The sequence below is a fragment of the Eulemur rufifrons genome, chromosome 4 (assembly GCF_041146395.1).
Source record: "Eulemur rufifrons isolate Redbay chromosome 4, OSU_ERuf_1, whole genome shotgun sequence".
NCBI lineage: Eukaryota > Metazoa > Chordata > Mammalia > Primates > Lemuridae > Eulemur > Eulemur rufifrons.
This window is the reverse complement of record NC_090986.1, coordinates 28696910-28714364: the sequence shown is the minus strand read 5'-3', so window position 1 is coordinate 28714364 and position 17455 is coordinate 28696910. Positions and strand designations below refer to the sequence as shown.

General features: G+C 34.1%; 1 protein-coding gene across 1 annotated transcript in view; it reads left to right on the top strand.

Annotated features, from left to right (window-relative positions):
* GPC5 (glypican 5) overlaps positions 1-17455 on the top strand; it is a 1319614-nt gene that overhangs the window by 36313 nt on the left and 1265846 nt on the right. Inside the window, exon 2 of the mRNA XM_069467101.1 lies at positions 4320-4481. Within this exon, the coding sequence (XP_069323202.1) occupies positions 4320-4481 (162 nt within the window). The remainder of the gene's footprint in view (positions 1-4319; positions 4482-17455) is intronic.

Sequence of the window (17455 nt, the reverse complement as noted above, 5' to 3'; positions counted from 1 at the left end):
TGACTTTTGATTCCATTTCTAGAAGTTTCTCTTCTGTGTGATGTTCTATCCTGCAAAGGAGTGCTGCTAGATCTGTTTGAGAGTTTAAAGGGGTCAGTACTGCTGTTGTTCATTCATTCTTTTCTATTATGGGTCTGATGCACACATTCAATAATTGAGAGGGCAAAGTGCTCCTTGTTTCAGCTGCTATAGTAGTCCCCCCTTATCCATGGGGGATATGTTCTAAGACCCCCGGTGGATACCTGAAACCTTGGATATTACCCAAACACCGTACTGCTGCCAATGGGAATATGTTTCTGTTCATGTCTTCCACCCACAAATTGAATACCTTATACATCTTAACTAAGGACTTATCACACACTGTGGCCATAGCTTTTGCAGTGTGAGGTGCAACAGCAAAACTAGCATGAGTTTCTTTTTCTTTCATCACAATTTCACAAATAAAAGATTTGAAACCTATGTCTCAGCAAACCTGACATACAGTGTTTTTTCTTTCCTTATTAAGTTAAGAACTTTCACCTTTTTGCTTAAGGAAAGCAATTTATGGCTTCTCTTTGGCATATCTGGATTGTTAGCATCACTACTCTTGTACTCTGTGGCCATTATTAATTAAAATAAGAGTTATTTGAACACAAGCATTGTGATACCATTAAAGTTGCTCTAATAGCTGAGGTGGCTGCTAACTGACTAACAGGCAGGGGCATAGACAGCTGGAAAACGCTGGACAACAGGATGGTTCATGCCCCAGGCGGGGTGGAGCAGGATGATGTAAGGTTTCATCACACCACTCAGAACAGCAGCTATAGATTATTTCTTTCTGGAATTTTTCATTTAGTATTTTCAAACTGCGATTGACCATGGGTAAACTGAAATTGCAGAAAGCCAACCAGTTGGTAAGTGTGACTACTGTGTTCTCAAATCAGTCTGCTGTGCTTTCTGTGAATTTTGTTCGCTATTTGGGGTTCTCATATTCTCAGGTCCTTCAGACATTACTCTTTGCTTCTTTCTTCTATCTCCTGCCCTAATTCTGATACTGTGAAGATTTTGTGGTTGTTGCTGATTTCTCCTCATCCAGTTTGTATTTTGAAGTTTGTGGGGATATCATAAAAGTACACTAGATGGTAGATGTTTGTCACAATTTCTTATGCTAGAGAACAGAAAGACAGACATATTACATATTAATCAATACTGCTGCTTCTGGGTGAGAAGTCAAGAAAACCCCCCACAATTCTGTTTGAAGTTTCCTTCAGTGAGGAGCCTATTGTTTTATTTTAAATTTGTTTTGTTTTTAGTACTTTATTATTTGCAGAGTTTGATTTTACTGTTTAGAAACATGACTGTTGCTCCTGGGTGATGTACTCTTGCTGTTTCATAGTATACTGGGATCATGCCATGTTTCTTGAAGCCAGACTTTGAAAGCTCTTTAAGGTACCTCTTGTTACCATGTAGTATCTGTGTTCACTCTAGCTTTCCTTTCTTATGATGGCTGTTCTATTTACAACAGGAGAACTGCAGCCTAGGCCTTTTACCAACAAACACCTTAGTATGTCTTTTGTGCTTATACTGTGGGCAAAATTTAAGATATGGTTCTTTCCCTGAAGATTTTGTTTAGTTCATCTTGTCTGTCTTTTGGACTGAAATAGTAAGCTAGGGAACTGGTTTCTTGTCAACTCTTTTCCTTCTCCATTGTGATTCCAAATCTAAGTTAGTTGAAGCATGTCTTGTAGGTGATACTGATGAAAATATGCCAGTTAGAGATAAGTAAATCTTTGAATTATAGTCCTGATTTGGTTTGAGATAAATGAGATAATGCATATACATGGCATATTTTTAATTATTGGTTTAATGAATGAAAATTGAGTATTTATGATGTATTAGGCAATGTGCTGGGTAATCAGGGTATAATAATCAACAAAAAAATCTTCCATTTGGAGCTTTATAGTATAGGTTGGGGAACTAATCATTTATTCATCACATTAAAGAATATAAAGTTGCAACCATGATAGGTGCAATAGAGAGGTCTATGGCCCTCTAGGAACATGTAATAGGCACTTGAGGTGTCTGAGAGGTTAAGGAAAGTTTCCTGAGGGAAGACTGAGTAAAGATCTAAAGAAAAATAGATGAGAATATACTATGGGAAGGTTTATGTTTGCTGCCTGGGTGCGTAAGTGTAAGTAAGGCAAGGCTGTCCCAGACGGAGGGAAGAGCGAGGAGAATGGCTCCATGGTAAGAGAGAGCTTGGTGAACACAGGGAACTGAAATGAGGCCAGAGTATGAAGGAAAGAGTACAATGGCCAATGTTACTGGAGATATGTCTGGAGGGGGATGAAAGAAAGGGGGCTTACAACATGAGACCTTGTTTAGGAATGTGGTCCAGCAAATGGTGTTAGATATTTGAATTGCAAGGAGATATTTGCAATGACTTATAATTGTCATCATCATCATCATTCTTTTTATTCTCTAGCAGTCTTTCCCACACTAAATATGGTTATATACTTTAATATTTATTCATTGGTTCTTTTCCCCAATCTCTATTATTGCTCTTCTCTGAACGCTCATTCCTCAATCTTTCTGTTTAGAAATAAATGTGAGAAGATAGCTCTGTTTTATTTTAATCCATTTTACTTTTTGAAGTAGATTTGCTTTTGTACAACTTTAGGCAAAATAAGTGGAAAACAATTCCCAAAATGTTACCTGCTGTGACACATAAATATTTTATGCTTCTTAGACTTTGTAAAATGTTCAAATTCTGTCATTTGTTATTTGTCTAACTTAAACAAACTGAAGCCAAAATTATTAGAAATTTTGCTCTCCCACGTTGGCAAGAAGCTCAGAGTGATTTAAAAAAAAAAAAAGAATGTCTTTTTTTTTTTTTTTTTTGAGATGTCACCTGGGCTAGAGTGCAGTGATATCATCAGAGCTCACTACAACCTCAAACTTCTGGGCTCAAGTGATCCTCTTGCCTTAGCCTCCCCAGTATCTAGGACAATAGGCACATGCCACAACATCCAGATAATTTTTGTATTTTTAATAGAGACTGGGTCTCACTCTTGCTCAGGCTGGTCGTGAACTCCTGAGCTCAAGCTATCCTCCCACCTCAGCCTCCCAGGGTGCTAGGATTATAGATGTGAGCCTTCGTGTCCAGCCAACTTCAAATGTTTTGATCTTACCTGAAATCAACTTTTGGAAATATGAGACCTGAGGCCAACTCTGTGAAAGAGCAGGAGGAGCTGGCAAGGTGGCTATTGCGGGTATGCATTTGTGTGTGAGTTCACATGTATTTTACTTTTGCTGATTTAAAATTGGTTGATGAAGAGCTAAAGTGGGAGCTGTGACTCTCCCTAGACGTTAAGGGCCACAACTCTTCTTCCTATTCTAAAATAAGGGAATAATTGTATTATTTAGCCCATGAAAATAAAACTATCCTGAGCTTTACATAAAATCCACGTAGGCTTGGAATGCCCTGGGGCTCACACCATGGTGCTCCGTTGGCGTTTTCCTCTTTAGGCACTAACTATTGTATGCTTCGCACCTTTTCCTCTAGATATCTGCTGTGAATAAAGGTGCTTGCCCTGGGTCTCTGTGCAGGATGAGAGTGGTTAATTATACTAGCAAATGTGGTATTTTTTTGTAACTACAACTCTTAAATATGTGTAATAACTTTACATTTCACAGGACCTTTTCAAATATGATCATATAACTAAAAAGTGCTTTTAATATTGGGAATTGTCACTAGCCAGCTATATAGTGAATATAATTTTGGATACTGAGAATGATGGGCCCATTGTGGCCTGGATCCCCCATCATATCATTATTGCAGATAGCTTATTCCATAAGAAGCACAATATGATGGGAGCTGAGAAAGCAGGTGAAGTTTTTTGACCTTTATTTGATGTGTAAAGTTCAATATCATTTCCTCAGGAAAAATAATTGCTTTAGTCCCTATAAATCTCTAATATATTTAGTTCAAATAATTTTGGCTGACTTAATAAAATAAGTAAAAAAGTTTTAACTTTCCCTGATTTAGCTCTGTACTTATATAATAGTTAATTTGCTTATTCTTGAGTGGGCATACTTAATATTTGGCCAAGAAGTTAATAAAATATTTAAGCAAAGAGTTATGGTTCAGAATATTTTGTTCATGGTTTTATTAATGAACAATAGATAAACTTTCTTATGGCAAGTGCTGTAGCAAGTCAATTCTTCACAAAGACCATGAACCCTTTGTGTGCAGGGCTGATCATAATGCCTGGTATGTAACATGTAATGCTTGTTAAATGGACAAATAACCACTCTTGAAAATATTATGTGTGTTCCAGGACCTGATCTTCAGGTTTGCATATCCAAAAAACTGACATGTTGCACCAGGAAGATGGAGGAGAGATATCAAATTGCCGCCCGCCAAGATATGCAGCAGGTGCTTCAAACATCCAGCTCTACATTAAAGTTTCTAATCTCTCGAAATGCAGCTGTTTTTCAAGGTAAATATATCTTGAGTTCTGAAAGTTCTTAAGGACCAGCTTTGTTATATAATTTGCTTATGATGGTTACATTGGTAAACTTGAATGGGTTCATTTCCTTGTATTTACATATTATTCTGGTATAAAATGAGATTTTAGCTTTTTCTAACCTTTAAAATTTGTTTCTGAGGTCATCCTGGGGATGTATATTGAGTTGGAGTGGAAAAATTATTATACTAGTAAAATGATTCTTGGAAATATATGCTTCTATAGGGTTCTTCCAGGTCCCCTAATATTCTTATCCATGGTTTTATTTTAATATGAATAAATATAATTATTAGATTTCATGAAAAAATATTCTATAACATAAAATCTCATTGCTTTTAATGGGTAATTATAGATTTATTTTAAAAATATGATTTGAAGAAATACTTATCTGTATTAATATTTTCTTCCCGCAACCTCATGTGATTTTCATAAGAACACCAGTGTAGTATATCAAAGTGCAGGCAAGTCTGGTAAATAGTAAAATAGGAAATATTAATTGGATGTTTAAGGGTCAGCTAAGACCAGAACTCAACCTTAATTCAAGCAATATGTTAAGAAATAAAATTAATGGGTTATAAAATTACAAGGCACACTGAAAAATAGATGAACTTTTTTCTTATTTTAGTCATCACTTCTATAAAATTTCTTATTACTCCAATAAAATAGCTTAATTTATTTTTCCTTTTATAAAGCATCAGCTATTCTGTATATGACTAGAATGAAAATGTCTACATTATACTGCCTTTCAAACAAATGTATTGCTTTTGTTCAACATAGAATATGACTTCTGTTAGTATTCCTTTTTAATAAGTATATTAATGTCAATCTATTTAAATAATTCACTTTGTTTACATACATAACTAAATCACAGGGATGATTAATTTTTAAAACTACACTTACTAAATAAATAAATACAATAAATCAAAATAAAATTTAAGTTGAGTTAAAATGTAATTCATGATGAATTGATGATTTTTTACAGAAACTGAAATGTCAGGCTTAAGATGTTATTAATTTAGCAATTTTTTTTAGATGACAACTTTATTTCTGTAATGAGATTTATTCATGTGAAATTGTTGGAGAAAATTTATTGATATGCATTTTTAAACCAAGATTCGTGATTTGAAATAGCTGAATTAGAAGGCGTTACCCACAAAAAGTTATGTGATGATTTTTTGTCATGAAAATGATATTTTTGTGTACATATATGTATGAAATATGCATTTAGAAGGTAAATGGGCAATGAGTAGATCAGTCTGTGCAGAACACAAAACAGGGAGTTTGTGGTTGTCAGTTGTATGCTTGAAAAGGTGAGCTGAACTTACACTGAAGAAAACCTAAAATGTCAACTTGAGCATGACAGAATCATTACAGATATTTTTATTGATATATAACACTTTACATATATATGGGGTACACATAATATTTTGTTACATAAATAGAATGTATAATAATCAAGTCAAAGCATTTGAGGTATCCATCACTTTGAGTATTTATCATTTCTATGTGTTGGGAAAATTCAAGTTCTCTCTTCTAGCTATTTTGGAATACACATTATGTTCTTATTAAGTACTGTCACTCCACTCTCCTGTCGAATAATAGCACTTATATCTTTCCTCTAACTGTGTGTTTGTACCCCTTAACTTACCTCTCTTCATCCCCCCATTAAAGATTTTTAAAGAGGGAAGCTTCCTTATGATTTCTCATCTTTTAATGTCAAATTTAAATATCTCCAAGTAAGAATACAGGACTGAAGAAGATCATGACAAATGTAACTTACTTTTTATTTTTATTTGTTTTTTTTTTTTTAGAGATAAGCTCTTGCTCTGTTGCCTAGGCTGGAGTGCAGTGGCACAATCACAGCTCACTGCAGCCGTGAGCTCCTGGCCTCAAGCAAATCTCCTGCCTCATTCTCCCTAGTAGCTGGGACTACAGCTGCATGTCACCACACCTGGCTAATTTTTTTATTTTTTATTTTTGTAGAAACAGGGTCTTACTATTGCCAAGGCTGGTTTCAAACTCCTGGCCTCAAGCGATCTTCCTGCCTTGGCCTCACAGAGTGCTGGGATTACAGTAACCTGCCTTTTTAGATAGCAGCATTAATTACATAGGTGAAAGAAAGTGCCACCAGTTACTAACAAATAGGCACTTGATGTTAGTTAACATTTACTTTTGCCTTCAAAGAGATTGTGACAGACTTTTCACATATTCTTTGACAAATTGATCAAGATAGAACACATTAAGTTCAAAATGTTGGGAAACCTGGAATATTTAGACTTTTAAGATGGGTTGAGGCTACTGAAAACTTTAGTAATAACCATCTTAGTAGTAGAAAATACATGTTAAGGTATAAGATTGTCTCTGTCTACCAAAGTGTCAGGTAATTTAATGAAAACTTTTGTTATTTTCTGTTTAATAAATTATACCTATTGTAGTCAATAGATTGTTTTGCTGTTTATTTAAAAATGAATTATAATTAAAAGGGTGGAGACATTCTTAAATATAATTTGTTATACTAAATCATTTTCTCTCTTTGTGGAATGTGAAGTTTTATTTAAGAATCATGAGAAAGCAAGACAAATTTAGAAGAAATTTCCTTAAAGGCTAACTTTATTGGAACCAAATTTTCTTACAAGAATACCCATTTTTAATTTATTGAGTAGAATAAGTAGCCTTAGGCTTATTTCCATAAAAATAAGCTTAAATATTTGCTAAAAGCAATATGAGAGATCACATTTGCTGTATCATAACTCAGCAGGTTACTTTATTAATAAGTAAAATGCCCTCTGTCTAGTTTCTGTGCAATTAAAATACCCGAAAACAATTTAAAGTCTTTATTTTTATAAGAAAGAAGCCAACAGATTTTATTAGGAAACTTAGTCTGCTTGGAGAAATTTTTAATAGAGAAATCAATTCACTTCTCAAATGATGAAGGTAGATTTTGATCTTTTCATTTTCAAATATTTCATTTATATTTTTAACTTCAACAATATTAACCTGTCTTTTTAGTGATGTTGTGGTTATAAAAGACATTGGGGCTGGGCACAGTTGCTCACCCTGTAATCCCAGCACTTTGGGAAGCCAAGGTAGGAGGATCACTTAAGACCAAAAGTTCGAGATCAGCCTGGGCAACATAGTGAGACCTCGTCTTTAAGAAATAAAAATTTAAAAAATTAGCTAGGCATGGTGGTGTGCACCTGTAGCCCCAGCTACCTGGAAGGCTGAAGCAGGAGGATCACTTGAGCCCAAGAGTTTGAGGCTACAGTGAGGTATAATTGCACTACTGTACTCCTGGCTGGGTGACAGAGCCAGACCTTATCTCTAAAAAACAATAAAAAATTTAAAAAAGATGGCTAATGGGGATGATGACTTGGGTCTGTGGATTTAAGGATTTAGTGGAGCCCATGCTACTGTTAGATAAAGGATGGGAGATTGGAAATACATAGAGGAGAGAGGGATGCCATGCTGGCAACTGGTGCTAGAAGAGACATAAGATTATCTCATGTTCAATTCACATTCAGCTTTGGAGTACACTGCCTAGGTATATACCAGTTAGGCTAGAATCAGCCTCTGGGACAATTCTTCTATATTTTTTTCTTTTAAGAAATTTATTTGTGTTTACTTCAGTCAGGTTTCCTTAAAATAAACAAAACGGCTAAACAAAAATCTGTTGTTAGAAGGACCCATAATTATGACCTGGGACTTCACTATATCCTAAGGGCTGTCACACAAACACACACAATATTTTATAAGGTAAAAGGAACAAACTGTTATTCTTATGTCTGTTACTGTTCATAAACAAGTAGTGCTGTTTGGAAAGAGGAATGCTGGCTTTGTCACAGTGCAGACACTATTCTTCATTTTCAGGGGCTTAATGATGTTCATGAATAAAGCAGAACAGCCTGGGATAATATGAGTTTGTTTCTCTTTGGCTGTTTTACTAGGAGTGTGAGATTTCCTACTTTAAAAATATTTTGGAAATATTTTTACAAATGTTTTATTTATTTACATATGGAAGTATGGTGTGACTGATGAAGAAATAGGGAAAATTGACAGAGAATATGTCATCTACTATAAAAAAGCAGTGTGTTTAATTCAGCTTTCAAATTTGTCAGTTTTAAAACTCCATTCAAATAAGATTATGAAATTTAGCTTTGTAATTTAAAACTATATAAATATTTCAGCATCAGTTTTAAAACTAAAATGAAGAAATATTTTGGAAGACACTATTGGAAGCTTGTGTTTTGCTTAAACATGGGGAAGATAGTTAAAAAGTTATATCTTTCTTTAGAAATGTATGTTTTCCTGTTTCTTTCAACCTCAGTTATATTCACATACTTCTAAAATATGTGGTAGATACTAAATCTTTATTTAAGAAAATTTCTATTTTTATATATAGCATTTAAGAAAATGATCATTATTGCAAAAGTCTGAGTGGTAAGTGTTATTTAGAATAGGAATGGTTTAACATTTTTGTTTTACAATTTCATTTTCTTGGTCAATTAAATTTTTATTCATTGATCATGAGTACTTGAAAGATTGACAAGTTAGTCTTGGGTTGAAATGTTAGATTTAGAAATTTAATAAAAAATACATTCTTCTTTTTAATGAAATATAGGAATATGCTCAAAATTAAATATCTTATTTTAAAAAGCAAGTGAATGAGAATATGAATATAATTTGTGGCTTTTTCTCTTTTGTGCTAACAGATACTAGCTACTATAAACTGTATATCTAGTATATAGCTGCTATTAAAGTGTATATGCATATATATAGTAAATTACACAGGATATAGTTAATATTTGAATATATTAATGTATAGGAGGGTAAATAGGTTTATATAAATGTTATAATATCAAGCATGGAGTACATTAATCTTATTTTGTTCACTTTAGCTATTCTTTTTTTTTTTTTTTTTTTTTTTGAGACAGAGTGTCGCTTTGTTGCCCAGGCTAGAGTGAGTGCCATGGCGTCAGCCTAGCTCACAGCAACCTCAAACGCCTGGGCTTAAGCAATCCTACTGCCTCAGCCTCCCGAGTAGCTGGGACTACAGGCATGCGCCACCATGCCCGGCTAATTTTTTTTTTTTTCTATATATATTTTAGTTGGCCAGATAATTTCTTTCTATTTTTAGTAGAGATGAGGTCTCGCTCATTGCTCAGGCTGGTCTTGAACTCCTGACCTCGAGCGATCCACCCGCCTCGGCCTCCCAGAGTGCTAGGATTACAGGCGTGAGCCACCGCGCCCGGCCCACTTTAGCTATTCTTTACAGAGGTGGATAGTTAGTCCTTGGAAGGATAAAGGAATAATGCTATTTCTAACACTAAGAATTCCTTGATCAAGGAAAAAAAAGCAGGTAGCCTTAGGTTGGTAATGTTGAGGGGACTTGTTTGTTGCACTCTCTCTCTAGTACTAAGAGCAGATATTCAGCAAATGTAATTAAATGAACTATATGAATAGATAAGTGGATGAATGGTATTTAGCAACAAGATGGTTCTGAAATGAAATTAGAGATTCCCTCTGTCCCTCCCTCCCTTCTTCTCTCTTCTTTCTTCCTTTCTTTCTTTTATTTCTCTATTGATGCATTTAATGTGTCTATTGAGCACCTACTAGGTACCAGCACTATCAGGTGCTTAGATTGTACAGAGTGTCCAAATGTTAAATGTATTTTATTTTTATTGGCTCGTTCAGACTAGTAATATGCCAATATAATTATTAATTTCTTAATTTATAAACTAGAAAGGATCACATTATAGTATTTCTGTTAATGGCATTCCAAATGTGATTGCACTTTTCCCCCCTTCAATTTTATGCGGCACATTGTTTAGTGTGTTTTCTCATATAGCAACTATCAATGCAATTGGGTTTTATCCAACTGTCCTTTATCTCTGAAATGTTAAAAATTGTTTCTTTTGAATCTATGTCAGCAGGTGCTATTAATTGTGAAAAATGAGTAATTTTCCTGTAGTCTAGATAAAAGTTGCAAGAGCTTAAATTACTTTTCAGCTGGAAATAAAGCTGACTTACTTTGCCTGAAATGTTATCAGTAGTGGAAAAAATATTAACTATAGACCTAAGATCAGATTCCCTTTCCAAATTTATGTTTTAAACTATAAGAAGTAAAATTCAAGTTGTTTCAATTCTGACAAATGATAGTTATGATAATATCACCTATAGCTATGGTAATCTTGCCTAGCAAGCACTGTAACTTGCTCATAAATTGCTAAACAATTCTTTCTTGATTTTATATTAAACACATTTTCAGTTAAATCATTTCAGTGTGAAAACTATACATTTATTGCCTAGAAGATGAGTTGATGTGTAATTAGATATTTATGATTTTATTTTTATATTAGTTTATTTTTTATTTTTTAGAGATGGAGTCTCTCTATGTTGCCCAGGCTGGCCTCAAACTCCTGGGCTCAAGCGATCCTCCCACCTCAAACTCATAAGTAGCAGGACTACAGGCATGTTATATTAGTTTAATCTTACATTTACATAGGAGATCAGAGGGATGATGCTTGAAAGCTACCTATGTGTTGAGTAAAGGACAGGACATCTGGGAGATTACAACTAGGTATGCTTTTGAGATCAATCTATCTGTCTATACCATTCCATCTATTTAATTTGATTTATAAAATTCTTTTTTATAGATATGTGACATTTACCCATTCTCCTGTTGATGGACATTTCAATAATTTACAATGTATTTTTGTACTTACTATGTTGTTGGGAACATTATTGATCATGTCTCCATGGATACATGTTTCTCTAGAGTTTACACATAGAAGTACAATCGCGGTTTATAGACTATGTGTATTATTAACTTTATTAGATACTTACTAAAATTGCTCTTCTAAGTAGCTAAATCAATTTAAACTGCCACTAGCAGTTTGTGTGTTGTCATCATTTCACATCCTTTCCAAAACTTAGTATTGTCAGAATTTAAAAAGTTTTACTGAACTAGTAGATATGAAGCGATATCTTGTTTTCAAAATGTGTAGTTCCCTGATTACTTGGGAGTCTTAATGTCTTTTGTCATGAAGTTGTTTATTTTGTGTATTTAATTTCCCTTATGAATACTTCATGTGAACGTACATACAGACTTAGAGGATATATACAATATTACATTTTGTCTGTATTTAAATTTTTTCTAGGCACAGGTATCACCTTGGATTTCCAAATCTTAAAGTTTAACTAAAATAATTCAAGTTTTTTTCTGAGTACAATAGCAATCCAAGCTTCCTATAAGGTTTCTGCACACCGCAAGGCTTGCAATCACCTGGTTACTCCTACCTCTGCTCCCCTGCTTTTTTTATTTGCTGTGTTCTCTTTCCTATCATATTAACTCAATATGAAATTTTTTCTTAATTTCCAGCTCCACAAACATACATACTTGCATACACACTCACCTTGATATACGAATAAAATAAATTTTATGAGATAGTGGTGATAAAGGAGGACAAAGTCTAAAGATCACAAATGATTTCAAATTTAACATTGGATTCTGTGTTTGCAAGTCTTTCAGCGCCGTATCATGAATGCACAAAGCCACCATCCTTAGGTCATTTTTTCTGGCCCATAAACCTCCCATCGTCTTGTGTGATACTCTCCTCTCTAGATGGTGAGATAATATATCTTATAGTAATATATCTCCGTCTATTTTCTATATTCGAATGTATCTTCTTACATTTATTATATGAGCACAGAAATATTAAATAACCACCATACATGTCTGAGGGTGAAATGTAAACTGAGTACTTTTTGATCACCTTGTTGTCTATTAGATGATATTTTGGGAACAGTGAATTTCCCAAGTCAAACACACAAAGTGTAGTGATCTTTTATAAAGTATATAAAGATATATAATTTATTTTTAGTATTAATTAAATTGATTACATTTTATATTTTCAAATATTAACTTTTACAATATTAGTAATCCATGAAAAGAAATAAACAATTATTAGCTTCTTTAAAACAAAGCTGATTTATCTTAGGAGTATTTACTTCTAAAAGCAATAATAGTCTATAAAGTTAATCAGGAATTTTTCTAAGACCTCAAATGGATTTTATTTAAATGACTTTTCCTTATTTTTCTTATGACTAGATAAGGAAAAAATAAAATCAGCTGAATTGCAAAAGCATTTTTCAAAATATTGCATAGAAATATACCTCAAAGGAAAGTTGTAATATAGCTATTGTGTGGTATGACACTCATTTTGTAATTCAGTATTTATGAATTCTTTTAAAAATCTTTTACCTTGCAGAACAAAGTTTACCATTATATTGATAATGATATTTAAAACTTGCTTGCTGGGCAGGTGTGGTGGCTCATGCCTGGAATTCTAGCACTTCGGGAAGCCGAGGTGGGAGGGTTGCTTGAGGCCAGGAGTTTAAGACCAACCTGAGCAACATAGCGGGACTCCATCTCTACAACAAATAGAAAAATTAGCTTGGTGAGGTGGCGTGTGCTGCAATCCCAACTACTCAGGAGGGTGAGGCAAGAGGATTGCTTGAGCCTAAGAGTTTGAGGTTGCAGTGAGCTGTGATGATGCCACTGTTCTCTAGCCTGTGATACAGTGTGAGACCCTGTCTCAAAACAAAAACAAAAAAAACAAACAAAAACCCAACCCCCCCCAAATTTACATGCTGCAAAAAATGAAATTTACAGTCTTTTTGTTTTCTAGTTTAGTCCTATGCACTTAATATCTGAATATGACCCTTTGTTTTTTGCCAACTATGTCAACTTATATATTTTGTGAATGTATGTCTTAGAATTAATGTTTCTGTATAGTAATACACTAAAAAGTTTTAATATTGAAAGTAGGGTATTTCCCTATTTATAAGAGAGTAATAGAAAGACAAAAAGATTGAGAGATAATTTGATTATATCTAAATACATTTTATGTGAACAGCAAAATTATAGTAAAAGTGAGTAGTAATCTTATGAATTATTACTATTCTATTACTAGTATAAATTTTGTGAACAAGTTTTGTTGAAATATATCTTGATGTACAACATTATTTACCAATTCTTCTGATAAGACATTTTTTAATAGTTGTTGTGTCAACATATTTAGTTTTAGGAAGCATGGCTTACCCCTTTTAAGTATCCAGTGGAACTAATTAGTTTAAAAAAATAACATTGTCAGTATTTTGAGAATTTATAGTTTTTGTCTCTTAAGATCCTACAAAATTTTATCTAAGATGGTTGATGATCACTTTGCTTTAATTAGTTTTACAGGAAAGATAAAATAATGACATTATTAAAATATTTAAGAAATTATTTTAAAACTCAATAATATATCTATTTTCACCCTTTACTTATTATCTCATGACAGTTTATCATGTGTAACATTTCAACATAGTTGTTATGTGCCATGTGTCACATGACAACATTCTGTTCTCCCTTCTGCTTGTTGTCAGAGCACTACATTTTTTGGGTGACCATCCTCAGAGACAATGTTATTAGGGACAGTGAACTCTGCTTCAGCTATAGGGGATGACATGAAATGGAACAGAAAGTGTGTATATGGTTTGAAGTAGCTTTTGTTGGAAATGGGGAAGGATATAACCAAATACCGGTTAGAAGGCTAACATTGGACACAACTAATTAGAAAACCAATATGCATCATGGTGTGACTGATTTTGTTTGTACAGTTTTTTTAGTGCCCAGGGAGTATAAGTAGAGCAGTGCTGATTGATACATGGTTGAAAAGGTACAGTGAAAGTTACAGGTGATAGAAGATCCATTAGTCCATCCAACAAATATTCATGGGGCAACTTGTATGTGCCAGCAGTGTTTTAAGTGCTTGGATATATCAGTAAATGAAACAAATATCTATGTCCTAGTAGTTTGCATTTCAGCCATCGAAGATAGAAAATAATCAGACAAAATACAGATGCAAGTTAGAATGTATCAAATGCTTTGGAGAAATATATAGAGCAGGGTGAGGGGGATGGAAGTACTGGAGAGTTACAGTTTTAAATTGGATAGTCAAGGAAAGGTGACTTTTCAGCCAAGATTTGAAGAAAGGGAAGGAATTAGTCATGTGGATATCTGGTAAAAACACATTCCATGGAAAGGGAATAGCCCTAAGGTAGGAGCAGGCTCAGGTGTCAGAGGAATAACAACAATGATGCCAGCATGGCTGGAGCCCAGTGGTTGATATGGGGGGTGATTGGAAAGGATATCACATGGGCAACAGGGGACAGATTTTACAGGGCCTCTTAGGCTTTAGTTTTTACCATAGGTGTGGTTTGATTTCAAATAATTACTCTATCTAGTTGTTATCTAGTCTCTCATAGCCTGTAGAGGGACTCTGGTGGACTGAAGAAGCCCAGGTAGAAAGTTATTGCAATAATCCAGAAGAAACATGGTAATGCTGACCTGAGTGTGGGCAGTGAAGTGGTAAGAAGTGGTCAGATTCTGGATACATTATGGTCAGTAGTGGCCACTGGACATAGTAGGAAGTGAATTGAAGCCAAGAGAGGTCTGATTGTGGTAAAATATATCAAAATTGTATCTGTAGGGTAGGTGCCTGAAGTGTAGTGGAGTTAAAGAGAAGGGTATGCTGTACTGTGGGTTTCCATATTGACTCTGGAAATCTGTTGGAGTCTGTTGGTAGAGTTGGAGTGAGACAACCTGTGATCTCTTGCTCCAAAGTTCTCAATAAAAGAAGGACATTGGTGGTTGTGAAAGGGACTCAGGAGGCTCCAGTGGAGGCTAATCTTTGATACCAGGTAGAACAGTAATAGCCTGGAAGAGCCAGGAGATTTCCAATATCTGTGTTCTGTCTGGCTCTGTCAAGTGATAGAAATGTTGTTTCTGTAATAAAATATATCTAGATATGAAAATAAAATTAATTTGATAGAATAACTCATGACTCTACACAATGAAATTTTGCCAATATTTAGCATAATTTAAAAGTGAAGGGCTTTATAAAGAAATAAATTATACAAATAAATAAAATCAACTTGAGTGAAATTTATAATAAACTGAGCACTGAAGGGAAATATACGTAATGAGACAACATTGAATAAAGTTACATAATCAAAATCATCACTTTGTATATGAGAAATGTATTTCAAACTTATTTTAATTATAAAAGATATAACATGGTTACATAAAAGTTGGAAATAAAATACTTTACTAGTCAATAGCTCTGTTAGCAAATAAGGTTCTGTGACAAACTTTAGGCTCTTGGCATTCAACTTTGAAGTTCTTGGTGATAATTCTCACACATTTGCCATTTTTATATGAATCAACAATGAATTAAATTCTGTTTTCCAAGCAATATTAATAGTTATCAATCATTTACATAATGTCTTTTTATTATATCATCTCTTATCTATTTAAAAATATTTGCAGTTTATGTAATTGGCATTATTGGCAAATTTAGAAATCTTAAATGACATAATTTATTATAAAGTGTGGAATACATTTTATTAAAACTGTGGAAGCTTTCTTAATATTTAATCTCTTTTTTTCTATAGCCTTGGGGGGAGAGCAAATTAAGATGAAAATATTACACCATCATCCATAATATTTAATTGGTAAAGTGATAAGATAAAACGGAAAATAAGGTACCTCTCTCTCTTCAGACAAATAGAGGACTTAAATTTTAGAACCATTCCTCAATGTAACTGTTCATGATGGGAAATTATCCATGCGTATCTATCTCTATGCTTTTAGCATAAAATATATCTAGCAATAAATGCAATATAGATGCTATAGATTTTATGCAGAAGGCAAAGGGCTTGAAATGGCATCTCAAGATCCAGAGAGTTATAATAATAAATAAAGGGTAATTGCTGGATAGCTATGCTGTACTTATTTTATTCTAGGATAATTCTGCCTCTGGGCTAACTTTTGTATAAACAAAAATAATTGAACTTTTGCACCTCAAAGGATATTGTTCTCTTGTACTATTTGTTTGACTTCATCGCCTCAGGGTGTAAACTTGACTTGAATGTTAATTTAGGAAACATATTCAGTATTATCTTCCTTAAAAAGGAATAAACTGAAGATACTCCATAATAGAACTAATGTTGGTATTTGCTGTGGGAAACATTTGTTATTGAGATAGGGAAGGCAAGAATAAGGGCTCTAGAGCTCGAGGGTCAGGGTTTGGATCCTTTCTCAACACTTGCGATGTGGACCTCAATTTCTTTGCTTATAGAATGGAATAATAATAGTACCACCTTCTGGGCTGCAATTAATGAGGATTAATTGAGGTAACCACCTATGTGGGCTTCTTAGGTCCACCAGAGCCCCTCTATAGGATATGATAGACTAGATAACAACTAGATAATTATTTTAAAATCAAAACACACCTATGGTTAAAAACTAAGGCCTCAGAGGGCTTTAAGATCTGCCTGTAGGATCTGTCCCCTGTTGCCTCTGTGATATAGTTTCCAATCACCCCCCACATCACCAACTGGGCTCCAGCCATGCTGGCATCATTGTTACTATTCCTTTGACACCTGAGGCCCAATCCTACCTTAGGGGTATTTAAAGTACTTAGCATGATAGCATGGTACATAGGTACACACTCAGCATATGGTAGCTATTCTTCTTCTTCCTTTATTTATGGAGCGTATTTTCTCCCCAATATTTGACAAGCATTAAAACATTTTGTGGCAGAAATTGGCTAATGGCTTTTCTGTATATAGGCTATGGGGAATGGTATAAAGTCAATTGTCACATTATCAGAAGTGCTGCAGGGGCCAGATGGGAGAAGGGCCTTGGTGATCCAAACTCCTAGACCCCTTCTTGGATTATTGTGCCCAATGGGGTTGCCAAGAGTCACATTGCAAGTGCTTGCAGTTATGGCCAAACATTCTCTTTATATTTGTAAGGACAAGCCATTGAGAAAAATTACTGGCGAATAATAATAATTGGTACGTTTTAAAGCAGATTTTTCTGCTGCCCAGCTGGTAATCAA